This window comes from Lepisosteus oculatus, chromosome 2 (assembly GCF_040954835.1).
Source record: "Lepisosteus oculatus isolate fLepOcu1 chromosome 2, fLepOcu1.hap2, whole genome shotgun sequence".
Classification (NCBI taxonomy): domain Eukaryota; kingdom Metazoa; phylum Chordata; class Actinopteri; order Semionotiformes; family Lepisosteidae; genus Lepisosteus; species Lepisosteus oculatus.
This window is the reverse complement of record NC_090697.1, coordinates 75721972-75749938: the sequence shown is the minus strand read 5'-3', so window position 1 is coordinate 75749938 and position 27967 is coordinate 75721972. Positions and strand designations below refer to the sequence as shown.

The 27967-nt window shown below is 55.6% G+C and overlaps 1 protein-coding gene and 1 long non-coding RNA gene across 11 annotated transcripts in view; one reads left to right on the top strand and one right to left on the bottom strand.

The window, feature by feature from the left end:
• Positions 1-924: 924 nt before the first annotated feature.
• Positions 925-27967, bottom strand: part of LOC138225068 (methyl-CpG-binding domain protein 1-like) — a 40214-nt gene continuing 13171 nt past the window's right edge. For 5 of the 10 annotated variants that reach the window (XM_069183887.1, XM_069183886.1, XM_069183883.1 and 2 more), the window contains exons 2-18: positions 26863-26953; positions 24201-25082; positions 23251-23394; positions 22327-22459; positions 19057-19754; positions 17897-17979; positions 16959-17002; positions 16787-16861; positions 15295-15342; positions 14054-14113; positions 9974-10033; positions 9656-9721; positions 8744-8908; positions 7795-8073; positions 6164-6259; positions 5906-6079; positions 925-4917 (exon numbers count right to left, since the gene is read on the bottom strand). In XM_069183887.1, the coding sequence (XP_069039988.1) occupies positions 4396-4917; positions 5906-6079; positions 6164-6259; positions 7795-8073; positions 8744-8908; positions 9656-9721; positions 9974-10033; positions 14054-14113; positions 15295-15342; positions 16787-16861; positions 16959-17002; positions 17897-17979; positions 19057-19754; positions 22327-22459; positions 23251-23394; positions 24201-24790 (3237 nt within the window). In that variant the 5' untranslated portion in view covers positions 24791-25082; positions 26863-26953 and the 3' untranslated portion in view covers positions 925-4395. The remainder of the gene's footprint in view (positions 4918-5905; positions 6080-6163; positions 6260-7794; positions 8074-8743; positions 8909-9655; positions 9722-9973; positions 10034-14053; positions 14114-15294; positions 15343-16786; positions 16862-16958; positions 17003-17896; positions 17980-19056; positions 19755-22326; positions 22460-23250; positions 23395-24200; positions 25083-26862; positions 26954-27967) is intronic. The other 5 variants (XM_069183907.1, XM_069183916.1, XM_069183913.1 and 2 more) reach the window with 5 other exon arrangements.
• Positions 6241-11279, top strand: LOC138225075 (uncharacterized). The gene is made up of 3 exons (XR_011183660.1): positions 6241-6320; positions 7782-9032; positions 9227-11279. It is a non-coding gene; the product is annotated as an uncharacterized lncRNA (long non-coding RNA).

Genomic DNA, 27967 nt, shown 5'->3' with positions numbered 1-27967 from the left:
CGGTCTGCCAGGCGACAGAGAAACAGCATTTCATTCAGACCTCTGACAGTGGGAGACGTGGGGGAGCGCCCCCCAGTGGTGAGATCCGGGAGCTGCAGGGACTCTCGCAAGTTCGCGGTGCTCAAGCGCGGCCGCGGGAGCTGCACGGGAACAAGCGGAGGCTTGCATGTTAAAAATAAGATAAAAGAAAAAGAATGAGAGGAGAAAACGTCTGCACTCCCGGGTCTCCGGGCTACAGAGACTGAACCCTAGAGGACGGGTCCGAGGGCAGGTGGAGGACGGCTCCGTGCGCGCAGATGGGCGGGTTTGAGGAGGAGAAAAGACGTTCATTTACGTGCTGGGGCAATGTGCGAGCCAGGCTGGACCGAACTTCTATTTTATGCAGGTTGTAGCTTCTGTGGGATACCCCACGGAGTCCTGGCAGACACGGCGAAGGAGTTCAGCTCGTAAACACGCGCCTTCTCACACTGTGGCTCACGATCCGCGCCTGTGGCAGGAAGGTTATCGGTTCAAACCCCGCGGCCGGCAGAGGAATCCAACTCCGCTGGGCCCCTGAGCAAGGCCCTTCACCCCAGCTGCTCCAGGGGCGGCGTATAAATGGCTGACCCTGCGCTCTGACCCCCAGCTTCTCTCCCAGTCTGTGTCTCATGGAGAGCAAGCTGGGGTACGCAAACAAATTCCTAGTACAAGCAATTGTATATGGCCACGAAAGTGATCTGATCTTAAGAAACTGAGCTGTGCTGCACCCTGGAGGTATAATGATAACAGAATAAATCTGAATGAAGTCCTGTGGCGCACATCTGGCTACTCTCGATGACCCATCTTTTAAAGCCTTTTTATTCATCTGGATTCCCAAACTGCCTCAGAGAAATGTAAACCTAGTGTGTAAACAAACCGTGAACGGACAAAAACACAGACTCCAGGTCAGAAGATGGATATTTCGCTCCGTGGTTTAATTCTATGGATTTCATAAAAACAAACTTGAGCCATTTCTCTTAATAATGGCAGTGTGAGACCTGCCCAGAAAGGATTGTGCACAGGACCACATACAAAGAGTGGAAAAAATAATAAAATAACCAACATAATACAGATAAAGGCAAATTGATCCGAAAATTGCATTTAGAGCTCGGTTTCCATTGCCAGGAAACTGAGCAACTGTCATAGAATTTTTACAGATTTGTTCCAGTGTGTTAAATGTTAAACCTTACTTCATTTTCTTAAATAGAGTATTATTGATATTTACAAAAAAGCAAAAATATGCACAGTATTCAAAAAATAGGTCTCCTTCAAAAAGTTGAAAAATTCAGAGCCTTTGGAAAAAACTTGTAAAAATAACAAATAAAAATGACAACCAGCAGGAGAGAGAGACACAGGACAAAACAAGTCCAGTCTGCTGCAGGCAGCACGCGCCCGACGACCGCTCTGTGCCCAGGCCTCTTGCTGAAAAACCCCTCGACCAGCTCAGACTGCCCACACGGCCCGGTTGCCACGCCACAGGGCTCTCAGGCACCCTACGCTCTCCAAAAACGCGTCGGTGTTTCTAAATATCATTTTCCTCGATCGGTCAGGTTGGAGCTGCTCGATTGTGAATCGCCGTCTCTCTCCTCGCAGCCCCTGCTCCACGGCGCCTCCTACTGTCCCACGAACCGCCAGCCCGCCGGCGCCCAGTCCGGCGCCAGGACCAGCTGTTGGGAGGGGCGTCCTGCTCGGACTCCGCCTGGCCAGGCCTGGACCCCCGAGCCAGCTCCTCTTCCCATCTCCCCTCACCAAACACGGTGAATCATCTCTCACCTTGCAGCAGGCGCTGGGTTTCAGAACTCCGCCCATCTAGGGGCCACGTTTCGCAAGGCGGGGAGCCGGGAACGCCTGTCGAACGGTCCCGGGGCAGAACTAAGAAGAGGCGCTGGCAATGGGACACGCGCATCTGCGCATCGTTAACCAATTAGCAACCGAGAGCCGCCGGGCAGTCACAGGGGAGCAGCTGTTTAACGAGCACATCAAGGACAGACAGCTGGAAGACGGTCCCTTTTTCCAAAGCTTTTGCTAGGCATCTATACCCCTACAGAAGGGTGTATGTGAAACCAAAGATCAGTGCAGAGAACACAGTCTAATTCAGGAGGGCCTCAATTAATTAATTAATTAATAAGCTAAATAAGGTCAAAAATTGAATAAAATGCAGGGAAATCGTGAGCTCAGTTTTAAAATACGATACAGGGGAGCAGAGGTGGGCACACCTGGTCTTCGAGACCTGCAGTCCAGCACATCGCACAGCTCGGGTCTTCTAGAGAGCACAGGCCGGGGATTTGACTCGAATGGCGTTTGTTCAGCCACAGGTTCAGTCATGTGTCCGGCGCTTCGCACCCGAGCGGGCACTTCAGGTCTGGGAAGCCAGGGCTCCGTGTTTCATTCCAAACTTTCTCTGGGCCACCGGCCTGCTTCAGGGTTTGCGACACATCTGCGGTGACCGGCCAGGGAGATGTGCCAGATCAGGACGCCCTCTGACCAGGGCCCACCCGTTACGGCAGAGGGGTGAAGACGGGATTCTAGCCTTTTCACAAACACTCAAATCAGCCCCCACCTTCGAATACGCCCGATCTTTCAATCAAACTGAACTGGACACTCTTAACAACGTGCTGAGCTTGGACAGCGAACACAAGGGTGTGAACAAGCGAATTGCGCTGCACAAAAAGACACAGGCTTTTTTTTTAACAGACCATTTTGGCACAAAATGACACTTCCGCCTGTGCTTTGCAAACACATAAGCTGTAGTGTTCTTGAGACGCAACATTAATGCTTTCTGAGAGTCAGATTCAAAGTAGCAGCAACTTATTTCCATCCAACACCAAACCAGACAATCTGATGGGACCCAAAAAGGCCAGTCAGGGAAGTTTCATTAGGAAAAGAAACAAACTGTTTGACAAGGACCTGCATAATGTAACTTAAAAGGGCCTGCTGTCCTACAAGTCAACAGAAGATCATTTGCCACAGTTACATGTATTCAGTGCAGTGGGATTGGCACTCAGTTTTTTCAAATATTTGGATAGCATGCCTTATCTCTTCCAAATCCCTTTTTCCATCTTAGCTGTGCGCAGTCACGTTTCTCATGCTGAAGGGCAGAGACCAGGGAAACCTGTTCGCATCTGTCCTTTTAAAACCGAGGCCCACTCAATCATTTTCCGACTATGGCGACTCGAGCAAAGATGGTGCAGCTATCCTCTCGGTTTCGGGCTCAGCGACAACCCCTCACCTCCCAGAGCCGCCACCCGATGACATCACGACCCCCGTGACATCACAACGACAACCCGTGATGTCACTTTCCACGGCGGGGGTTTCAGCCGGCGCTGAGCTAGCAACACTTCTAACGTCATGAGTGGCCAACGCACACCCCCGAGGGCCACAGTCTCTTCTGAATTCTATTCTTAATGACTTATAATTCTATTTTTTTTTTAACTAGACCAACGGAGTCCGTTTGCCGAGTTTCCTGCTACTGGGAATCTGCAGGAGACGGAAAAATCCTGCTGGGCTGGGGACCCTCCCACTGCCAGCAACACCTGTTGCGCCAGGGGGACCGAAAACAAACGACTCTCAGAGACACGAAGGCAAGACGGGAGAGGGAATCATGTGCCGGACACTGTTTCGAAGAGGTAGAATCCATTAGCTTTGCTTTTGCTCCGACGGGAGGAGCCCCCACAGGGAGACAGCGGACGTTGGTGTCCCCCCCCCCCCCTCCAGCGGCGCTCCCCCCGGTCCGTCCCGCGAGCTCTGGGGGGAGGAAGGAGGAGAGGACTGGCAGCAGAACCGCGAACAGAGACAGAGGGGCTGGTTGTCCTCCCTGTCCCGCAGCCTGACTGCTCGCAGGGCTGTGGTTGGGGGGTGGCAGGAAGCCACCCTCCCAGCCCCCCACAGCGGCCTGGGAGAGGGGCGCTAGGCACCCCTCTAAATGACGCCCGTCACGCAGACGGGGGCCGCCCAGACGCTAGCGGCAGGGGACACTGGTGAGGTGCCCGGCGATGCCCGGGGCGGGACACATACTGAGCTCTGCCATGTTCCCGCGGCACCCCTGGCCCTGCTGGGCAATGCACTTCCGCGGAGGGGGGGTCAGGAGGTCAACAGGAGCTTGATCCACCAGTTTCTGCCCCAGCTGGGGCAGGACAGCCCAGGCCAAGCGGCCGGCCGGACGGGGGGGGGGTGTTTGTGCCCGCTCCATGATTTCCGTCAGCGCTGGTACCGGCTGTGCCAAGAGCCGCTTTGCCCGTTTTCCAACGTCGGGGCTCGGATCACGGCTGCTGGGGACCGTCCAAGCTGCTGCTGCTGCTGGTGGGACGCCCGTCTGTCCTGGTCCCTGCGTGGGGGGGGTCGCCAGCCTCAGTCCCCACCCCCCCCCCGGCTCGCCCGTCAAGGCCCCGCGGGGCTGGCATCACACTGCTCGCAGCGCTCGGCCCCCGGGGGCACCAGCAGGCCGCAGGCGGCCGCGCGGGCGCACAGCACGGGCTCCTGCCCGGGCGCGGGGAGGGCGCTGGGGTAGCCCTGGCACACGGCGTAGCGCTCCAGGTCCTGCAGCAGGGAGACGACCGCGGCCACGGAGAGCAGGCGGGGCGGGTGGGCCTCGTACAGCCCGTGCGCCAGCAGCAGCGGCCGGTCCTGGACGCTGACCTGGTAGAAGAAGCCCGGCTCGATCAGCACCGCCGTGTCGGCCATGGCGGACAGCTTGGAGCACTGCAGCAGCTGCAGCCGCGGGCCGCGCACCGCCAGCCCCACCCAGTGCGCCGGCAGCACCGCGCGCCGCAGCTGCTGCAGGAAGCGCAGCAGCTCGTGGTCCGGCGGGAACTCCGCGCCGGGAGGAGCCGCCGTCGTCGCCGCCGCCGCCGATGTACCGCCACCGGCTCCGCCGCCCGCCAGGCTGAAGATCTGGGTGATCTGCAGGACGAGAGGGGGGGGGGGGGGAGAAAAAACGCTCGTTAACCGAAGTTCCCTCCCCCACCCAGCCGGGCATCGGCGATCCTCCGGCCGCGCCAGCTGGAGAGGGAGACCGCGCCCGCGCTCTCGGAGACCTGCGCCGCGGGCTCGGCAGCCCCCCGGAACACCAAAAAGGGGCCGAAGGGCAGCTTCCCGGCCCCACCCACACACTCAAGCCCCCCAGGCGGTCAGATCAGCAATGCCCACGGTTCGGTCTTAACTGCGGTCTTCATACGGGCAGCACTGAGGTGGACCGGTCGGCGGCCGCCGCGCTGAAGCACCCGGGTCCACTTCCTGGGGTGCTGTCTGTGTGGAGTTTGCGCGCTCCCCCTGCGTTCGTGTGCGTTTCCGCCCACAGCCCAGAGACATGGTAGTTTAATTGGCTTCTGGGAGAACTGGGCCTGGTTTGAGTGTGTGAGTGTGTGTGTGTGTCTGCCCTGTGATGGACGGGTGTCCCATCCATTGTGTACCCTGGCTTGCGCCCGTTGCTTGCTGGGATAGATTCAGACGTTCTCCAGACACGCTCTTGACAGACACCATCGCCTACTTCAGTTCTGGCCACCTGTCCTGGCGTTCCCCCCTGGTAAATTACCTCCGGCCCTTACGATTCCTGGCCTCCTACTAACCCCCCTCTCTGCACTGGCCTCATCACTCTGCTCTCCTCCCCACTGAGAGCTGCTGTGTGGGGAGAGGACTGGAGCATCATCCAGGTGGGGCTGCACACTGGTGGGGGTGGAGGGGATCCCCATTACCTGTAAATCTCTTTCAGTGGAGTGTCCAGAAAAGCGCTGTAGAACCGTAAGGAATGATTATTATTAAAATGCGAACTGTCACTGCACAGGTGTGTCCAGGTGTCTCACTCAAACAGGTCCCCAGAGGAGCGCTACAGAAGAGTAATTATTGTGATGACTTCCCTAACGAACCCCCGAGCCCCGCGCCGGGTGCTCACCACAGGCGTGACCTCCTGCACCTCAGGCTCGGCGGCGGCAGCCACCTCCACGATCTGCACGTCCTCGTCCAGGTCCACCCCCGTCGTGGCCTCCTTGGTCCTGACCCGCGGGTCCAGCAGCACCGGGCCCCGGTCCCCGAAGGCCCCCGGCCGCTGGCAGAGGGGCTCCGGCTCCTGGCGCCGGGAGGGAATTGAGAGCGGGTCAGCGCGGGCGGGCTGGCGGGCCGGCGCGGTGCTGGCGGGCCGGCGCGCCCTCACCTGGACGGCGAGCTGGTAGCTGCTGACGTACAGCTCCTCGGAGTCGGGCTTGCCGTAGCTGGGGTAAGGGGAGCAGAAGCTCATCTCCGAGCCCATCTGGAGCGGGGACAAGGCAGAGGCGCGGCTCAGTACGGGGGCCTGTGCGATGGACCAGAAGGTCCGATTCCTGGGGTGCGATCTGTGTGGAGTCTGCATGTTCCCCACCCCCCGTGTGTGCGCATGTTTCCTCCCACAGCCCAAATACACGCTGGCGGGTTAATTGGCTTCTGGGAAAATTGGCCCGTGTGTGTCTGTGTGTCCGTGTGTCCGTGTCTCTCTGCGTCCCTGTCATGCAATGGACTGGCGTCCGAGACCCCGGCTTCCAGGTGACTCTGCACCCGATGGAGCGGTTGGACAATGGAGGGACGGACAAGCCAAAGTCCGTTCCCTCTGCAGGGCTTCGCTTTCAACTATGAATGGCTCAGGAATCGAGTTCGTAGCCCGTGCAGAAAGAGTTAAAGCTCTCATACGCTCTGTAAAAATGAATTAATTCAGACTGTACATTTTTAATCTGCCCATTTTCGGCGGATTTTAATATTTTAATAAAACTTCAATGCAAGCGAGTGCCTCCCAGCTGGCGATAGGCCACACTGTCGCGCGAGAAGAGTAAAGCAGATGTATTTTCAAGCTCATTTGTCTTCTTGCTATTTTCATTATTTAAAAGGGCACATGGTCTCCCTTTCTAGCTTAAGACAAATGGCCACATTTTCCTGAACCTACTCAAAAAAGACCGAAGTTATTTATATATATATAAAAAAAACTGTTGAGAAATTGTCTGAAAATGAAAAAAAAACTGCCCTGTGCTGATGGAGAAAGAGCCTCATGATTTTCCTCTTCCTCTGGAAGGGTCTCCAGGCCCTCATGAGAGCTCCCCCTCGTGGCCACACTGCGTATTACCCTAAAGCAGCACTCTAGCAAGCGCAGTCTTGGGTGACTGCAGCTGCCCTGCCCAGGCTATGCTCACCAGCTCTTTCTAGACTGCATGGCTCCAGTTCTGGATGTACATATTTCTTCCATGAGACCACCTGGGAAAGCTCAGGCTGCTGCTGGAAGAGGTGTTAGTGGGGCCAGCAGGGGGCGCTCACCCTGCGGTCTGTGTGGGTCCTACTGCTCCAGTATAGTGACGGGAGACACTATACTGTAAAAGGGCGCCGTCCTTCGGATGAGACGTAAAACCGAGGTCCTGACTCTCCGTGGTCATTAGAAATCCCAGGGTGTTTCTCGAAAAGAGTAGGGGTGTTACCCTGGAGTCCTGGTGAAATTTCCCCCTGACCTTTACACATCATGGCCTCCTAATAATCCCTCTCTCTGAGCTGGCTTCATCACTCTGCTCTCCTCCCCACTGAGAGCTGGTGTGTGGGGGGAGTACTGGCGCATCATCCAGGTGGGGCTGCACACTGGTGGGGGTGGAGGGGATCCCCATTACCTGTACAGTGCTTTGGGTGGAGTGTCCCGAGAAGCACTATAAAAGTGTAAGGAATAATAATAAGGCTGCAGTCAGCTGGTGTCAGCAGAAGCTATCTTGTACTATGTAGCTTTACTCCCTCTTCCTCACTCCTCTTCTTCCTCGCTCTTCCAGCCCCTCTCAGTACCTGGGACTGAGCCGCGGAGCTGCCGTCCTCTTCCTCCTCGTCCAGCTCGTCCGCCTCCGGCAGCCGCAGCGTGCCGAGGAAGCCTTCCTCGTCCTCCTCATCCTCGTCGTTGGTGAACTCGAAGTCCTCCCAGAAGGCCCAGCCCTTGCGCGGGCGCCCCGCCCGGCTGCGCTTGGGCCGGGCCTCGGCGTGCGGCCGGCTGCGATTCCGGCCGGGCCCCAGCCAGCCCTCCTCCGGCATGTAGGGCGTCTGGCCGCGCTGGAAAGGCAGCAGGTGCCTCTGGGAAGGGAGAGCGAGGGAGAGTCTTGACGCCAGGAGCTGCACGGCGCCGGTCTCGTCTCTGGCACACCTGTCCCGCGCCCTGCGGCCGGGCGGCGCCTCCCTGCCCCCAGGCATGCACCTCCCTGCCTCGAGACCTTCCTGCACCTCCCTGCCCCCGGAGCGGAGCTCCTCACACTGCTCCGTGGCACAGAGGAAGCCGGGACAGGGGGGTCACTTCGGATCGATAACTTCAAACAGGTTCACGCGAGACAGAGGACAGCAGCGTTCATGCCCGACTGCTGCACAGATACAAACAAGGGGGCTCCTGTGTGGGGGTGTCCTAAATCAAGGGGCTCCTGTATGGGGGTATCCTCAGACAGAGGGGGGCTCCTGTGTGGGGGTGTCCTTAGTCAGGGGGCTCCTGTGTGGGGGTATCCTAAATCAAGGGGCTCCTGTGTGGGGGTGTCCTCAGACAGAGGGGGGCTCCTGTGTGGGGGTGTCCTCAGACAGAGGGGGGCTCCTGTTTGGGGGGTTTTCTAAATCAGGGGGCTCCTGTGTGGGGGTGTCCTATGCCTCAAAGCAGGAATTAACCCTTTCCCCGCCCCGGTCCGCTCCCAGCAGGGCGGCCCGTCCCGTGTCCTCCCCAGAAGACCGGCGTACCCCCACGCCCCCCGCACCCTGCCCTCACCATGGCCTCCACCTGGCACTGCCTCAGGCGGCACTTCTGCCTCTTCTTGTTGCGGCCCCCGAACTTGGGCTTGTCCATGCAGAAGTCGCAGGTGCGGCAGTCCGTGGTGCGCAGGCAGGCCGCGCACTTCCCACACGAGCGCCGGCTGCGCTTCTTCGGCCCGTCCTGGAGGGGGCGGCGGAGAGAGGGGGGCGTCAGGAGAGGCACAGGAAGAGCACGAGACAGAGACAAGGCTCTCCAGCCAGAAGGAAATTAATACTAATTAATTAATTAATAACCTACAAGTCAGGTGACAACAACTGAATAATAACAATAATAGTAATAATAATAAAATAATGATAATAATAATAATAATAATAATAATAATAAATGTGTGATCTCCTGTCATAGCCTGGGGAACAGAGAGCTAGCCTGTCTCACAATAATGTCACTGCTCTAAAGGTGCTAACTGTTGCTAATTGTGAATTGTTACTGCTTTGGCAGTATGCTGAACCCCGTGACTGATGGAGCGAGTCGAGGGACCATCACTTCCACGCTTCTAGTTTCTAGAGCAGCTGCTAGATAGCGTGGGGATTTTGATCTGGAGCTCCCGGAGTCGAGCTGTGGTTCCAGCTCATTTCTCGCGAGTCGCCACCGTTTCCCTCCTTCGTCGGCACTAAAAACGGCACAGGCCCCAGGCACTGTGCCTGCAGGGCCTCGTAGGAAATCCAGCACCGTCCCTGGTCCTGACCCTAACTGCGGTTTCAGCAGAGCAGCTCCGGAACCTCCCTCTGACATCACATTTGGGAATGTTCCCCCAAACCAAAAGATACGAGTCTGGGACCGGGGAGGAGGGCGAAGACCAGGCGACAGTGGGGGAGAGAACGACGGGAGAGAGAGCCGCCAACGCCGCCGCCGCGTCGCCATACTCACATCGATATCGTTGTCGTCGTAGTAGAAGGCGAAGTCCTCCGAGTCGCTGAACTGCGGTATGGAAAACTGCAGCGCGGAGAGAGAGAAGAGGGAGGAGAAGCCGTTTGAATGACACGCAACCCAGGGCCGCGCGGGTGCCGTCTCACACCGGGCGTTCAGATCTGCTTCGCCGCGAAGGAGCCTGGCGCAGGTGGGAAACGCGAGAGCCGCAGGGCCAGGCCCAGCCCTGCGGGCGTCACGCTCGTCGCGTCGTTTTTACAAGAAACACGACCGTTCCTCCGAGCAACACTCCCCGCCTCCCCCGAGCCGACTCCTCACCTTCCTCGGCTGCATGAGCTCCTCGTACTGCGTCAGGGGTCTCTGCATCCTCGGCACCTTCTGCAAGAGAAGGACGTTTTAAAAAGAACCGATAATCACAGTCGGGCTCTATTTGATTTGCACTGGCTTCTGGAGAATTAAAAATTAACCCCGATGCTTCCTTCAGCACAGCTGGGACGACTTTCTTCCTGAAAGAAAGTTTCGAGTTTATTTCCGCCCCCTTTTCTCCAGTCTCTTAAATCCAGGTCTCCAGGAAGGAGTGTGCAGAGCCGTCAAGGCCTCTTGCTGCTGTCTGCGGCAGGGTCGCTCTCTGTAGTGGAGTTTGAGGTCGGTTCCGAAGACGTGCTGAACACAGAGCTTAAGGACCAGCTTTCAGGTTGCACCAGGTGCAACCACCCCACTTCCCAGTGCTGCTTTGCCCATTAAAACACGAAATCACACAGGCTGCTCAGAGCTCAAGGCCAGTCACCCCCGTCAATGCTGTCTGGCAGTCCTGAAGGAGTCGTAAGCGCACCTGTCCAGAGAACTACATTCTGGCATTCTGGCTTGGTGATAAAGGTTCCGCTTTGAAGAACGTGGATGAAGATGGTGATAATGAGGATGGCGATGCTGCTGCTGATGACAATGATGATGGTGTGTTTTTTTCCCATCCCCATGGAAACGAGCTGTATCCAGGCTGCCTTTTGGAACCACAGCCCATAGGAAATAAAGGAGAGAACGCTCCTGAGGTCACCTTACACGGTGCCTTGTGAGTGGCGAACGCGGTACAATACTCACCGAAAAGACCTGGATTTCTAAAACCGATATTCAGAATCAAAACACAAGAACGTAAAGCGTTCCAAGAGTTAACTGGAACTGGGATAATCCCAGATCGCTTCCCTGCCTTGTTCAAGCTCCTCCATCCATCTCTGGGTGCAGCGGTGCCCCTGCTGGGCATGAACACAGGTGCTCAAGGGCTCCTCCCACTTCAGAGCTGCTCAGCATCGCCCCCTAGGCCTCAAAGAGCTCCACTGCGCCACAAGGCCAGATTTCCAGCCACAGCAGAGGGCTCTGAAGAGCTCACATCAGCTGCTGTCACAGACATTTACAGAAATATCAAATGACTGCTTGCTGGCCAAGCTTTGAAAAGCCCAACAAGCGTTGAAAGAACTGTTTTAGTCACGCACAGATATTGATATAATAAATCGTTTTATGTTTCTTTAAATTGAAAAGTATTTGTTAGATTTCAAACAGGTCATGGGCAAATCACTGAAATGCACATAAGTAGTATGGTATTTGCTGCATCAGTATGGAGGCTTTTAAATACCACACGAGATAGCAGAATACCAATTTTGATGGCTGATCAAATTAGCTGTGGAGTGGGAAAAGAGCTACTTATCCCTTTCCACAATTTAGAAACTGTATGTTAAGCATCATCAGGCTGTGACCCTGCAAGACCTGCTTCCAAGACGAAAACGATCTTTCACAGTCTATGCCGGGAGTCCAGGAGAGCGGATCTTTTGTGTTGCTCCAGAATTCCGTACCGTCGGAGCACATCGTCGGCGTTGGCCGACACGGCGTCTTCCGCCACGGCGATTCGTTCAAGCCCCTTCAGCGATGCCAGGTCAGGATGCCCGGGCTGACCCGGATACACATAAACTTGGAGCAGGTTTTCAAACCAGCAAGTGGACAGGCTCGCCCACTTCCACTCATACGGGTTTCAGTTCTGCTGCAGTTTTAACAGAGGGCTTTCTTAGCTCAACTCCCAGTCATACCCTTGGAGGAGTCCGCCATCTGGCAAGACTGACCCAATCGCCCGTCTCCTGGCTACAGTTTTGCTTTAAGCAGCGAGAGTTGCCAGTGCAAATGCTTGGAAGCAGTCACGTCTCCTTTCATTTCTGAAGATGAAGATTCCCTTAAGGTGACCCATCTTCAACAGCTGAGCTGCAGCTCCTCTCAAACGCAACCTCAGAAACCTCCCTTCCGTCCTGCGGGCTGCAGGCGTGAAAAGCAACGGCTTCTAACCAGCTGTTCCTCCGAGCAAGTACTGGCGAGAGTACTGGTTACTGGCAGAGCCACAGGTACTTTCCCTTCTCCCAGAACTGCACACTGCCAGCACGTTCCACAGCCAACGCACTTACGTGTACAAGAGCACCAAGTCCATAAGCTTTCAGAACCGCTCTTCCCCGGATGACACCAGCCGAGCGGAGATGATGAGCAGTACGCTCAGGGAAAGGGCTCAGAGATTCCCGGCCCAGCTCGTGGTCACCCACGCGTCACAGCTGGCGACGACCGCGGGGATTCTCTTAAAAGTAAATCCATCACCGAACATTTTCCACCGCCGTGGCGCAGATTTTAAATTTACGGTCTCCCCGTGTGTAGGTCTCCATGCCCACACAGCCTATTAATAAAGACCGTCATTCCCAACTACATCCCCCCTTGCCGACGCAAACCGGCAGGAGAGAATCAGGAACAGACAGGACATCCAGACTGCGGAGCCCCACAGCACCAGTAGCTTCGCCCGGCTACAGAGCTTGTCGCAGAACGCTGAACAGTTTCTTTCAGATCCCTTGCGGACGTCTTCGGAGGGCACTCCTTTCGGAGAGGATCCGAGGCAGGCATGTTTTCTGGGGAGCTGTCCAGACAGCTGTTCACGGCAGGGCTGTGTCGGAGACGGGGGGGGGGGAGGGGGTGTAAAAAGCCACTGCAAGCTGCCACACCTCTGTCCTGCGGTCGTCCCTGCGACCAGTACAAACACCAGCGGGCGAGCCTTCTCCTCCCCGCCCACAGTCGATCCGCCTCCCTGACCACTGCAGCTTGTGTTCCTCTCGTCTTCTGGGGGATCGGCTCACGCTGTGCCGGACGACCAAGCCCCTCCGGGCACTTGTCCTTGGCGCCGCCGTTTCTACCCCCAGCGACTCGGTCTCAATGCAGCTCGCTGGCCACACAGCAACGGGCTGGGGACAGGTGGGTTCTTCAGCAGCCGGGCAGCAGATGTGTGAGGAAACGAGGGACAAGAGACGTCTCTTTTGCTGGCCGAATCACTTCGCTTGCACCGGACTCCACAATTCAGAAAATCAAGGAATCTGCGACCTCTAACCCACGATCATAGCCCAGTGATAAGTATACAAGCAGCTCTCAGCAACGCACTGAATAGTCCTGAGCAAACTGTTAGGAAGCAAAATGGGGAAAAACCCCTGGTCTGTGGCCACCAGGGGCCAGATAAGCTCAGTTATGTGTATTGATGCAGGCCAGTGTGGGTCTGGAAGTGACCTGCTCTCTCCTGCACTGGAAGAACAGATTCTCCAGCTCTGCAGGCAGCCTTCCACTGACCAATACCACACATCTGCACTACATCGTATACAATCGTAATTGCTTACACTTCTATAGCACTTTTCTGGACACTCCACTCAAAGCGCTTTACAGGTACTGGGGATCCCCTCCACCACCACCAGTGTGCAGCCCCAGCTGGATGATGCTCCAGTCCTCTCCCCACACACCAGCTCTCAGTGGGGAGGAGAGCAGAGTGATGAAGCCAGTTCAGAGAGGGGGGTTATTAGGAAGGCTTGATTGGTAAAGGCCAGGGGGGGAATTTGGCCAGGACACTGGGGTAACACCCCTACTCTTTTCGAGAAACACCCTGGGATTTTCATAACCACAGAGTCAGAACCTCGGTTTTACGTCTCATCTGAAGGAAGACGCCTTTATATTAAAATATGTATATGAAATTTCATATTTTTTTCCCCATTATGCCTCTTAATAGTTTGCTTACGACTATTTAGTGCATTGCTGAGAGCTGCTTATATACGTCACGGCCTGGTCAATATTCCAAACATGGAGCATCACACATATAGGATGCACTGATCCATATTACAGCACAAATCAGCACTGAGGATCAGGGTGCAGAACACCGCTCAGATTTATCTTCACTTTCGGCTGTTCGCTACCATGGTCAATGTGCACTTAAATAAATTCGCTTTTCATTACTGGACCTTCTGACGGCACAGGAGCGCTCCAGCGGCCCGCCCGGGGCCCCGGGCCCAGCCGGGCTGCTCCGCCCGCGCTCTCCGGCGCCACGCGGAGACCGCCCCCGGTACTCACCCCCAGGCTGCTCCCTATGCCTGCGTAGGTGTAGTCCTCCGCGAGCTCAGCCTCCAGCTTCTGAAAACAACGACAACATGCACAGGTTGGGCCGTCTGCAACCTCACGCGGCTCTGGGGCGGACCCGAGAGGTTCTGCCCCGGACGGAGACGCCGCTTGAGAAGGCCCGAGGATGTTATAAACTACAGCTCTCGTGTGAACAAAGACGGAGATCCAGTATTACATTGGAGGTTATGGCAAAGTTGGGGATTTCCCCTGTGGTGCAGACATGGGGAATCTGTTTGACCCAAGGGAGGCATCAAGCTCTTTCGTATTGGGATGAACATGTAGTGTTGAAGAAAATGACCAGGGAACGAATGCTATGAATGAATGAACGAATGAATGAATGAGTACCCAAGTAGAATGGATCTGTATGAGATGGATTAAGTACTGTTAAAAGTTATTTTTTTGGCAGTGGCTTAATTACTTTAATTAATTCACAAGCTGTTAGTATTTTTAGTGCAGTCTTGTCCTGGAGAAGAGCAGCACACAGCAGACAGACCCGACTGTGCAGCAGCGACACAGACTGAACCCTGCGGCTCAGGACTAGGAATCGCTGGGCTGGACATCAAAGCATCAGCCAGCAGGGGTGCGGCAACACAGCCACAAACCCCCAGATCTGTTTAGCCCTTTAGTGGTAGGGTGTGGGGTGTCTGACCTGCAGACCGTGTGTCAGTTTGCAATTGGATCATGCCCTGTGCAAACTTCTTTTGGAAATCACTGTGGCACAGAACGCAGCCACAGTTAGCAACACAAATCCCCATCTCACCAGTTGGCTGTTAAGCTTCCAAATGCTGCTGAAAGCTTCAGACAGGCGCCGCAAAGTCAAACTGCACAGAGGGCGAATCCTAGTGGCGCTGGACACTGGCCTGCAACTTTGCTGCAGTACCAACCCTGCAGCTGGATAGCTGCTCTGGCTGCGGTCTGTCTGGCACGCTGCAGCTGCAGGCACAGAGAGTCGGGCAGCCGGCCGGTCTCAAACCCAGCAGGGAGTCGTGCCTGCTGCTCCCCTTCCAGTGGCTCATTTCTCCGGTGTCGTCACCTCTTGTGACTGGCACGAGTGTCTTCACTGAACCCTCTGCCACCTCTGTGCCGAAACCAAACACACACACACCTACACAACTGCAACACTCACACACCCTAACATCCATGCACCCACTGCAACACTAACATCCACACAAAGTAATCCACACTGGACATACCGGGCTTCTCACCAGCTTGGTCTTCTTCTGTACTTTGGGTGTCTTTTTCTACAAAAAAAAAAAAGACCAAAATGAAAGGAATCTGAAAACATGCTGGCACGGAAATTCAACCTCAGCTTCGACCACAGAGATACAGGAAGACAGGAGGAAGGGTCAAATGCAAAGAGACTCAAATGCAATAAAAAACTTCACCAGCCACACTGATGGAAGTTTACCACCACCCTGTTAAGGTGCGTGTATAGTGCACAACAGTAAGAGGCAGTCGCATAACCTTCTTCACCCTGAGAGACCCCAGAGCTCTGCACAGGTGGATCCTTACTTCCACCCAGACTGGCGTCACGGCAGCCAGGTCTGCACGTCCGGAACAAGCTGACCCGGCCACGTCGTCGAAGACGATACTGTGGCTTCCATCAGGACACAGATCCTGGGATCAGCTAAGAGGAATGAAGGCCAGAAAGGCTCCTCTCTCTTGTTGTCCCTGCTCTGTTTTCCCACACCAGCTGGACAATGTTTCAGCCCCCTGCCCCAGCAGGCAAATTTCATCGGGCACCACTCCAGGCAGCACACAGAGGTCTCTGCGGGGGCGATCCTGCCCAAGCCCTGACACTGCAGGCAAGCTGCCAAGACAGAGGCGCTGCTCTCCGGCGGGAGAATCCCATTCGGGAGGAGGACGGAGAAGACCGCAGGGAAGCGAGACGCCCATCGGGAAAGCTCGGCCGTCCCCGAGCACCGATGTTCACTCCTGTTCCCACCACCTGGCCCTCTTTCAAGCCTGCACTCACTACACGAGCACTGCGGTGAGGCCTGACCTGGGCGGACTGGTGGCACTGTGGCTCAGGATCTGCGCCCGTGACTGGGAGGTTGCCGGTTCAAATCCCACGGCCAGCAGAGGAATCCTACTCTGTGGGGCCCCTGAGCAAGGCCCTTCGCCCCAACTGCTCCAGGGGCGCCCTATAAATGGCTGACCCTGCGCTCTGACCCCCAGCTTCTCTCCCTGTCTGTGTGTCACATGGAGAGCAAACTGGGGTATGTGAAAAGACAAATTCCTGATACAAGAAATTTTATATGGCCAATAAAGTGATGTTTGAGTCACTTAAGTAAAGATTTCACAGATAAGTGGACTGTTGTGTCTTCCCTCTCTAACGTGTCGAAAGCCAAGCTCGAACTCGAGAGGTTTACCCAAGACACAGACAGAAGCACTGCCCAGGACTGTACAGCGATGAGCCATGGGGAGAAACACACAAGCTGAAGACAAGACACAAACCCTGAAAAGCAAGCATGATGCAAGCACTTTATAGAGGTGGCATATATGTGAAAATACTGTAGTGTTACAGGTTACAGAAACGCTGCAGGTGTGAAGCTTGAGGTATCCAGCACCTGGTGTGGGCTCCAAGACAAGAGCTGACTGCTAATCGTACAACCCAGACTGGCTCAGACCGCTGTCCCACAGGAGTCTGGTGTGCGGCTGTGAAGGACTCAGAAAGGATCTTACCTGCTCAGACATGAAGCCCAGGTCTTCGTGCTCCTCTGCCACCTTGCCCTGACCCCACTGCACTCTCCTGTCCACCTTAAAGAAGCCCAGCACAGACCAGTTCAAGCCACTGACTGGACACCACATTGCAATTTAATTTACCGGGGTCTCTGGTAGCACCGAGCGCGCTCACCTTCCTGAAGACGATGTTTCTGTCGTTCATCACGTTAACCGAAGCTGACAACAGAAGGAGGCAACATTTGAAACTGAAAAAACATGAAGTGGAACAAACACACTACAGACACTCAGAGACCCAGAGCCCAGCTGAGCTGCCCGCCAGCTGATTTCCCACTGTTTATTTTCTTACTCGCAGGGGAACAGACCAGACTCCCACTGCGCCCTTTTTACCAGTCGCCCGGACAAACAACAGTGCCCCAGCAGAGCAGCTCAGCAGCATTTTTTCCATCTTTTCCAGTCTTTACACTTGAAATTCAGTTTCTGTCATTGGTTTTCACAAAAGCTGGAGTTGATCAAACCGTTAACCCTAAACTCAGTAATGCATTTACGTCTAAACCTCTAAAATACGCAGCAGTCCAATCTGCATCCAGCACTGAGTTTTCTGACTACTGTGCTGTCTGACTGGACCGTACCATGCTGCCTGTGCTGTATTGTACCAAGCAGTCTGTCCGAGCAGCTCAGCCGAGCCTGAGGACTGAGGGCTGAGCTCTGTGATCCAGATATAGTGGGGTCAAACTTGGGCCATGTCATTACCTACATGGTGACCAGGATTCCCCGCAAAATGACGCCTTATTGGCTGAGCACTGTTGGGGATTCCCTTCAAAGTTGTGCCTTATTGGCCGAGCGCTGCTGGGGATTCCCTTTCAAGCTACACCTTATTGGCCCAGCGCCGTTGTGGATTTCTCGCAAAACGTCGCCTTATTGGCCGAGCACTGCTGGCACATCACAATGGGCAAATGAACTTGGTGCAGACATACCGCTTGCAAAACCTGCAATTCCAAGCTAGAACAAGAACACGCTCCAATCTTTGATCGCCTCTGCTGCTTTCAGCTCACATGAAACAAGGTGAGCACAGCGACACCCAAAACGGGAGTGAATTTTAAGGAGACTTACGTCTGCATTTGTCACACAGACCGGGCTGGCCTGGCCTCAGGAACTCCATGCCAGGGAATGGGCTCCCACAGATGGAGCAGCCACTGAAACAGACCGGAGGAAATCAAGCCCATGCACTCTTCTCCAAACCACAGCTGGACACTGTCCGCAGCTTTTTTGAGTCTACACACTGTCTGGTTGACCAACCAGCAGCCATATCACCCTGCAGCTCCCAGCTTGCCGCCCACTGAAGCTCAGCAGGTGTGAGCCTGGCCAGTACCTGGATGGGAGACCTCCTGGGAAAAACTAAGACTGCTGCTGGAAGAGGTGTTAGTGGGGCCAGCAGGGGGCACTCACCCTGCGGCTCACGTGGGTCCTAATGCCCCAGTGTAGTGACAGGGACACTATACTGTAAACAGGCACCGTCCTTCGGATGAGACGTAAAACCGAGGTTCTGACTCTCTGTGGTCATTAAAAATCCCAGGGTGTTTCTCGAAAAGAGTAGGGGTGTACCCCGGCCAAAATCCTGGCCAAATTTCCCCATCGGCCTTTATCAATCATGGCCTCCTAACAATCCCCCTCTATAAATTGGCTTCATTAATCTGCTCTCCTCCCCACTGATCGCTGCTGATGTGTGGGGAGCGTTCTGGTGCACAATGGCTGCCGTCGCATCATCCAGGTGGGGCTGCACACTGGTGGGGGTGGAGGGGATCCCCATTACCTGTAAAGCGCTTTGAGTGGAGTGTCCAGAAAAGCGCTATAGAAGTGTAAGCAATTATTATTATTATTACTACAGAGCAAAATGTGCCCCCCCTCGTTGAGCGAGGTGCACGTCCTGAGAGACTTGAGAGCGAGCGGAAAGGGGTGAAACGACAGGTCTGCCTTCCGAGCCACCTAGTGGGAACGCTGTCCCAGAACAGCAGCAGCCAGCTTTGATAAAGAGACCAGGACTTTTCGGCCCGTCCTGCGCGGGGTCAACCCCAGCGATTTGGCGGCAAATTCGCCGGCCTGGAGCCGAGGAGGGTTTTTAAAAAAAAGCAGAGCTGCAGGTGAAGGGAACGACAGACAGACGGTCACCCAAAGCAGGGGTCCGAAACCGTGGCTATGTCCCGTGAGGAAAGGCAGCAGTCTGGCGCTGCAGGGAAAAAAAAACAGGGAAAAGAAAGGAGACGCGTACTCACTAGACGAGGGGCTCGGGCATGGAGAAGGGCAGAGCGCTGGGCTCCCCGTTGATGGAGCGGGCGGAGGCCGGGGAGAGGGAGATGGGCACGGGGCCGGGGGACAGTTTGCCCGCGGGGGACAGGCGGAAGGGGGGCGAGGTCTTGAGGGCGCCGAAGGCCTTCTCCGTGCTGTACTGTCTGTCCGGGGCGCGGGGGTGCAGGGGGAGCACGACGGTGTCCTGGACCGGGGCCGGGGGGGCCACCAGCACGGGCGGGGCGCCGTGCAGCCGGGGAGGGGGCACGCCGGCCGCGGCGCTCAGAACGGAGACGCCCCCAAGTCTCTGGGGAGAGGAGGAGGAGGAGGAGGCCTCGGCGCGGACCGGGGGGACATTCAGCACGTACGAGGAAGAGGCCGCCGCCTGCGGGGGGGTGCCGGGGGCGGGCGGGGCCTTGCTGAAGGCCAGCGGGGGGGCGCGGAGGACCTGCGGGGGGGCGCCCATCCTTGGAGGGGTGGCGGTGACGGCCCTGGGGGGGGTGGCGCTGACCCGCGGGGAGGGGGCGGGGCCGGGCCTCTGCTGCTGCGCGGGGGGGGCTCTGTCCGGCGCCCGGCTGTCCAGGGCGAAGGCCCGCTCCGGCGTGCCCGGTTTCTTGGGGGCGTGGCTCTTGTCGGAGAGGAAGGGGCCCTCGGGGGAGGACGTCTCCTCCTTCTTCTTCCTGCGCTGCAGCGGGAGGGCGAGAACGGGAGAGACTGAGACGGAGACGGACGGGGAGAGGGAGAGGGAGAGCCCTCGGAGGCGGCCGAGCTGGGGAGCGGAGGCAGGACCTCGAGCGAGAGAGAGGAGGGCGACGCCGAGCTCGCTCCTCGAGAAAGCTGCAGGCGATCTTTAACGAGGGGGTCTCGAGTCTGCCTGCAGGCAGGGCTCCCCCACACCTCTTCCGCCAGCCCGCACAAAGGCAGAAGCGCCCGTTCTGTTACACAGGGGTAACGGAATAAACAGGACTTTTAAAGCCACAGAGAGCAGGACTGCGCTGAGGGGGGAGAAAGCACCTCAGCACTAATGCCGAGTTGTTGCGGTTTGCTGTTGTTGCTTTAATTGGGGCATTTTAAGATACGTTTGGCTTTCAGGATTTTATAACTCATTTTAAAAGTTGCTCAAAGTTAAAAAAAAACAATTAAAGCAGAAAATTTAGCATTAAAACTGGTGCTTAATAATTGCATGTGACAAACATTTAATCCAGAGACCATTTTTTGCTCCTAAACAAACTGATCATTAATGTTACAGGCATGATTTGGAGAGGAGAGTAACTGTGCTCTACTCTCCCTTTAAGCGCTTTGAGAAGCCACCTTTAAAGGCGCTATATAAAATAAAGTTTATTATTATTACTCTTTATTAAAGGAACAGAATATAAACTGTCTTGCTAATATATCTGTGACAAAATCTACTTTTAAAATCCCATCTTGTCTTTGAATGTGATAACAGAACCCGAAAGATAACCTTAGCGGCACATACAGTCTGTTTTGTCTCCGTTTTATTTTTTAAAAAATGTCAAAGTTAATCATTAGAACCCTATAAACCTTCTTAAAAAATTAATTAAAAGAAAGACCATTAGCCATCATCATCAGCCACATCACCCTGCAGCTCCCAGCTGGCCGCCCACTGGAGCTCAGCAGGTGGGAGCCTGGCCAGTACCTGGATGGGAGACTCCTGGGAAAAACTAATGCTGCTGCTGGAAGAGGTGTTAGTATGGCCAGCAGGGGGCGCTCACCCTACAGCCTGTGTGGGTCCTACTGCCCCAGTATAGTGACGGGGACACCATGCTGTAAACAGGCTCCGTCCTTCATATGAGACATAAACCGAGGTCCTGACTCTCTGTGGTCATTAAAAATCCCAGGGTGTTCCTTGAAAAGAGTACCTGTAAAGCGCTTTGAGTGAAGTGTGCAGAAAAGCGCTATAGAAGTATATGTAATATTTATTATTATAAATGGGAAACACCTGTACACCTGGGCTTGAGGCAGTTAACTTCCTGCTTACTGAGTTGAATGCCCCTAGTTTTGAGCATTATCACCGAAAATACTCAAAAGAAAACTTTGGAAAGAATTTGCATTTCAGTAGCAAAAAGAACCAAACCTTATTATTAACAGACTCTGGAGAAGAACGCACTGAAATATGTTGGTAATGATACTGGGTTGTATCGTCAAAGGATTTATCCAGCTTTGTATAACAACCCTGTCCCAAGAAGAATACCATAAAAAAGGAAGCTGAAAAGACGGTCATGGCACATCAGGTGAGTTTAAAAGATGATAGATATTTTGCAGTTATTTTTCAACAGTTCAATGGCTTGTGCTCAAATTAGATATCGGGAAGATTTAATTTGCATACAAATGTGTGGGTAACCCTTTGCAGAAAAGTCCCACAACTCAAGTCTGTGCAGTTTGTCCTTATAGTCCAACAGCATCCATCATAAAACAAGTACTAACACGTCCTTAATCGTGCTCAAGTAACTTGAAAATGAAATCATTTGTAAGGCGCTGAAGAAACCACACACAATGGCAAAAAAATTAAGATGTTATACAATAACAAGCCGCAGCTACACAAAGCTGAAAACTGAATTTTCTAGAATCAATTCCTCAAAGCAATAGCAAAACAGACAACGAGTGAGTCAGAAGTGGCTCAACTGGTAAGTCTGCTCCTCTCTGTGCCATGCTCGCGGGTTCAAGCCTGGGCGAAACAGCGCCCCCCGCAGCCTCCCGGGTGCCTACACACTTGCAGGGCTGTCAGAGAGAGGCTCCGCCTCCCGACCAGTCAGAGCTGCTCCTCTGGCAGGGGGTGGTGCTGCCGCCTGCGACGTGCTGACAGACGATTGGCTGGAAGGTGGAAGGCGGGCTGGAAGGAGGAGTCTGCCCACACTGCCCCACTCTCCCCCGTGTGCCGAGACACGAAAGAACGAGCAACTCCGAGATTCTTCACGCAACAAAAACACACTTTCAAATCGGGTGGGGAAAAACTAAAATGAGTTGGTCACCGATGAAAAAGAATAAAATTGGCTCCGCTTTAGATGAAATGAACAGAAATATTCATGTCTGGGGCAAAGGTTATTTTATTTAGCTTTCGGTTCTGCATGTAGGATGTTTAGTTTTATAACAGACAAGTAAACTGCTATTGGGCTGATTCCTACCCTGTCTTGTGCGATTCCTACCCATCTCTCAAGATGGCTAAGGCGCTGACACAGCGTTTGTGTTTCTGGGTGTGTAACAGGTAGCCGAGGGGGGAAACGGGGGGGCTCAGTTACCCTTTGTGCTTTCCTCCAGTTGTCGGCGTGCTCCATGAAGACCCCGGACTTGAAGTCGAACTTCGACAGGTCGATGGCTCCACCCAGGTGTTTGGCCATCTCGATCTTGCTCCTCAGCCGGCTGCCATCAGGGCTGCGGAGAGACGCGGGACCGAGAGCGTGAGTCCTCACGAGTGCGCACGAGGGCCAGGGGCTCCACGGTTTGTGCACTATAGTTCACCATTCAATTCCAGCAGACCCAGCCAACTGGTGACAAAGCTCAGGGGATCAGGACTCCGTCTGCAACTGGCTGCTGGGCTTCCTAAGTCTACTGTTTGTATATTGTCTTGATGCACTGTCTGCACTTTGCGTTTTACACTTTTTTTTTTTAACAATCCAGAGACTTTCTGCAAGTAAGAATTCCATTGTACCAGTACGTGTACCGGTTACATATGACAATCAAGTTCAAGTTCATCTATTAATCACGTGTTGTGTTCAATTCACTAATTTAGACATTCGGAACAAAATTCAGAATATCCTTCAGTCCTCAAGGACGCGTGTTACCTTACTTGAAATATTACTTTCCTAGTTAATCAATACTTTAGACAGGGGTTCCTAATCTCTTAATTAGGGGGGATTTAGCATTAAGAATAACTGGACTGGGGCTTTCCAGAACCGAGACTGGAGACGGTTGACATATGTGGCCAATATATATCTCATCCACTAGGCATCTATAGTTCCAATATGGCTCATACAGGCGTGTCTGCCTAACTTGTACAGATGTGTGTACCTTCTGTCTGTGTACCTCATGGAGGAGGTGTGCACTTCCTGTCTAGCCACACTGTACAGGTATGCATGCTTCCTATCTGTGTACCTCATGTAGGAGGAGTGTGAACTTCCCGTCTGCCTGCCTGGCACAGGTGTGCGTACTTCCTGTCTGCGTACCTCATGTAGTAGGTGTCTGTCTTGCCCACAGTGAAGCCCGATCTGCGGAAAACCTCTTTGCGTTTCCAACCCTCTCCCAGGATGGGCCAGTCCTCCCAGCCATGGTCCAGTTTGTAGCGGCCCCTTTTCTGAACGGTGAACGAGCTGAGGGACACAACAAGACAGACACACAGCTCGGGTGAGACCTGCTGAAGCTGTCAGCTTCGTGTATCCCAGGTGCCCTCTCATACAAACCCTAGAAAAGCGTTCAATTTCCACGATGCAGTAGTGTCGTGTAAAAAAAAAAGCTTTAAGAAGCTTTGCAGTGATCAGGGCAGAAGGAAGTCCTACAAAATATCAGTTAAATTCCATTTTAACAGCCAATAGTGCATCCCACGACAAGGTTTGCAAAACACAGAGGAGGTGAGCCGATAAACGTGCCCAGGGCTCCACACCACTCCCACAGCTGTGGTGTGATCAGCCTTCTGCACAAGAGTCAGCTTCAGGCTTCACACAGCCTGCTGTCCAGGCCAGCAGAGACCGAAGCTCTGCTTGCGCAGTTCTGCGATGGGCGTCGTCTCCCTCTAGGTGGCGACACCTAAACACAAAAGGGGGCCTGTGGGGGAACAGGGCAGCTCCAGGCCGACAGATGTCGGAGAGCTCCGGGGGGGAGCGTCCCAGGCGGTTTTCTAATACACTGCATGAGAAGAATCGGGGAAAGCGATCCGACTCCCTCGGACAACAAGCTGACCCATTCAGGATCTGCCAACTCTTTTCCACGAGCCCACGCCAGCCGCTGGTTATCTCGGCTCTGCCCCGCGGCCTGCAAAACCTAAAACCGCTGGTGCCGCCAAGCAGCGGGAGACCCTTCACCGCCTTCGCTTCCACCTTCATACGAAGGACGAAGGACAAACACCGACAGCCCCCCGGATGCTCGAAATGTCAAGGCCTCGATCGAGAAGCGGACTTACACCTCCCGGGCCTCTTTCCTGCTCTTGCGGGCGAAGTCCCTCTCGCCGCCCGCCACGCTGCCGCCGCGCTCGCTCTCCTTCTCAGGCTCCGCCGACCCGTTGGTCTTCTTCTCCGCCACCCAGCCCCCGGCGAAGTCCTCCTCCTCCTCGTCGTCATCGTCCTCCTCCAGCGGCTCGAACCAGGGGTCCCCGGGGGGCTCCTCCGCCACCCCGCCATCCCCTTCCTGGGGAGGCGGCGGCTCCGCTTTCCTGTCCGCTCCGCCCCCCGTCGCGGCCCCACTTCCTTCCTCCTTGTCCGCGTTCCCCGCCCTCTCCCGGGGGGGGTCCCGCTCGGCTGTGCCCGTTCCCGGCTCCTGGGGGCGCGCGCCTCCTCCTCCTCCCCCCCTCCCCTCGGCCGCTCCCGTCGCCCCTCCTCTCCCGAAGGCCGCGTCTCCCGGTGCCGACGGTCCCGCGGTCTCCTCTCCTGCCCGGGCCGCGGCCGCCCGCTCCGGCCTGGCGTCTCCCGTTCTGGCGGCCTCCGCTCCTGCTCCTCCTCCTCCTCCCTGTGGCCCCTGGCCCCCCCAGGCCCCCAGCCCCAGCCCGTCGTTCATCTCTGCGCTCCTGCTCCCGCGGGGACGGCCCAGTCCGCGGCGTGCGCGGTCATGCGGCCCCGAGCGGAGCCCGCGTCCTCGAGGATCGCCGCAAGAGGGACGGGAGACAAGCCCTTTCCGGCAACGCTTCTTCGGGGGAAGGCTCACGGGAAAGAGGCGCTCGTTTCCGGGCGGTCACATCCAAACCCTGGGGGAGGGGGGGGGCGTCTTCTGAGGCTCTCCCGCGTGGGACGCGCGCCGTCTTGCCACACCACTCTTCCGAGATTTCTCCGAGGAACAAACACGCCCCCACCTGGATGAGAGAGAAATAGGTCAACTAGCACCATCCTCTCAGGCAATCCTCTCCTGCCTAAAGCACCCCCGGCTCCACCGCGGGCCCAGAGTGGCACACCGAGGCCTACCGCCACTGGCACAAACGTCACGCTCCTTCGCCGGGCCCTGGAACCAGCTTTCCCCCAAACGAGCATTTTAAGAAACACAAAAAAACAGAAAATCCACACCCCACTCAACAGCTGAAGAAAACCAACAGGCGGAAGGTGCAAAGGCCAGAAACCACCCTTTACCGTCCCAACAATCCCTGCCGAGGGGAGGAGCTCCAGGAGCCGCGCGGATCTCTAAGGGCGGAGGCAGCAGTTTGGAGAGAGGGACAGCGCGGCCGAAACCGCGAAGCCGTCGTCCCTACGTCCCCGGACTAGGCGGACACAAGGGGACAACGAACAGACGACACGTGGAAGGATCGAGGTCGCGCCTCCCGCGCAGCTCGCCGAAGATGTTAAAGGTGCCACGCAGGAGGAGGACAGGCGCACTGACATCCGCGTTCTCTCCCAAGCAGCGCCAAGGACACCGCACCCGTGACCCTCCAAGATCACCTCCGTCGGGTCGGTCACGCTGTCCGGATGTTGCACTCCAGGATCCCGAGGAAAGTTCTCTCCTTTCGAGCGAGCCCCACGGTGCTTTCCGAACCCGCGGCAAGACGGTAAGAGCGAATCGGGAAGAAACGCGACACCTGACGACCGGGAGACAAGGGCTCCCGGGCGAACCCGCCAGAGGCGGAAAAGAGTCCGGCGCTTTGAGGCCCAAAAGCGTCAGAACGAGGAAAAAAAAACGGGAGCGCTCCCCGACCGGACCTCCCCCGAGCCCACTCCTGCTCAGCCTGCCGTGGGGAAAGAGAGCCCGGGCCTTATCGGATCGGGTCGCGGAGGAGCGTCATCCTCGGCCGTGAGTTACGGCCAGCGAAGGTCAGAGGAGACGGCACTCCTGATCTCCGATATCTCACAGAAGATCCCAGGGGTCCCTGAAAAGCAGCACGACATCACGGTTTTCCACCGTAACGCTTGTTTGAACACTAGGGGGTGCCTGTTCAAGGTGCCATGTGCATGAAAGAGTTCCTCCAACGAGATTTTACACACACCTGCTTCCTTTTGCCGGTGACCCCAAAACTAAGGCATTTGCGGGGTGAGGCTGGAGACGGGCGGGCCTGGTTTTCCTTGTTCCTACCATTACGGTGCAGTGCCGGGACCCGAGCTCAGTCTTGGAGTGCTCACCAACCCTCCCACCAACTCCAGGACGCCTCGGGTGGTCAGCAGCGGGCAGGCGAGGGTTAACCCCGAATGACATGGCCACTCGAGAGAACAAAGCACCAGGCTGCTTCCACTCCGACCACAAAAATTTAATCGAAAGGCAAAACAGAAAAGCACTGCGCCTTTTTCCAGAAACGAATCCTGGATACTCTCTCTCCCTCGCGGAGCCAGATCCCCTCTCCGGCCCAGGAGCTGGGAATGGGGGGGGGCAGGACGGAGGAGCGGAGATGAATCGGCAGGGAGAGAACGCAGATGTCAGTGCTCACAGGAGGGCAGGGCATGATGTCAGCTCCCCCAGCCCACGGTTACCCCGGCCCGTCCCCCTTTCGGCCCTGGTCTGACGGGTTAGGAATGAGGGGGCTCCGGGCCGGAACCTCTGCCGAGCTCGCGGGGCGCGCCACTACCCCCGCCGCCCCACAGTCCGCAACCGGTTTCCCGCGGGGCACTCGCAGACGCCAGCGGAAGGGAGCAGGGAAAGGAACGCAGACTCACGCTCGTCGAGGCGGCGGACAGCCTCCTTCTGCGCCTCTCCCGTCCAGGGGTCAGTCCGGGCGATGCTCAAGGGTCGAAAACCATCGCTGACCTGAAAGCAGACCCGAGTGAGCAGAGTTCAGCTGCATGGCAACAACGACGAGCACCTGATGCAACACCGAGCCTAACCACAGGTTCCTAAAAACCTGCATTTTCATCGCTTGAGACCGTCTGCGTTCCACGTGTATCGACTCCTCGTTTCCCGTGTGCCGACTTGAAAGAATACGCCTAGATCTTTTCGTTTCCCACGGAGGCTGGATCTTCAAGGTTAATTTCCCCGGATTTGGTTTGGAGTCTTTCAGGACACGAACAGCAGAGTCTTTTGTCCCCTCGTTACTTCTGACCACAAGGCCCTGACCGAGTCAAGCTACCCAAAGGGATGTTTTTTTCCCCGAATTTATAGAGGTGAATTCAAATTAAAAGCTTAGGAGTTTTACAAGTGAGAGGAGGCCATCCGGCCTGCCTAGCTTAATGATCTCAAAATCTCATCCAGCTTCTTCTTAAGAGAAGCCAGAATATCGGCTTCAACATCATGGCTGGTCAGCTTGATCCACACCCCACCACCCTCTGTGTAGAGATCTGGTCAGCTTATTTTGCTCTGAACACTGAAAGACCAGCTTCTCATTCCTGAATGTCTCACGGGGATCACTCTATTTAAACAGAGTACAGGGGTCGTGACCTCACTGTGAGCAAGAAGGAACTGGGGGGATGGGGGGATGAGGGGGGGGGTCAGACCTTTCTGGTTTCCAACAGCAGTTCTTCTCAACAGGACAACTACAGGGGGCAGCGCAGGAACTCGTGGACGAAACCCGCGTAGAAAAAGGGAGAAAATTCACTCCGCGGACCACGCAAAATAGACAAACCGCTCGTAAAAGCTCGGGAAAAAAACCCGTCCCAAATCCCCAAGGAGACTGAGAAAATGACAACCCCCCCCCCCCCCCCGAGCAGAGCGACCGCCCCCCCCAGCCCTCTTTTTTCTCCGCAGAGCTCCTCCCATCCAGGCGAGCGAACACGGCTCCGGATTTCGCATGCAACACGCACAGAGGATCAGATCCAGCGCACGTCA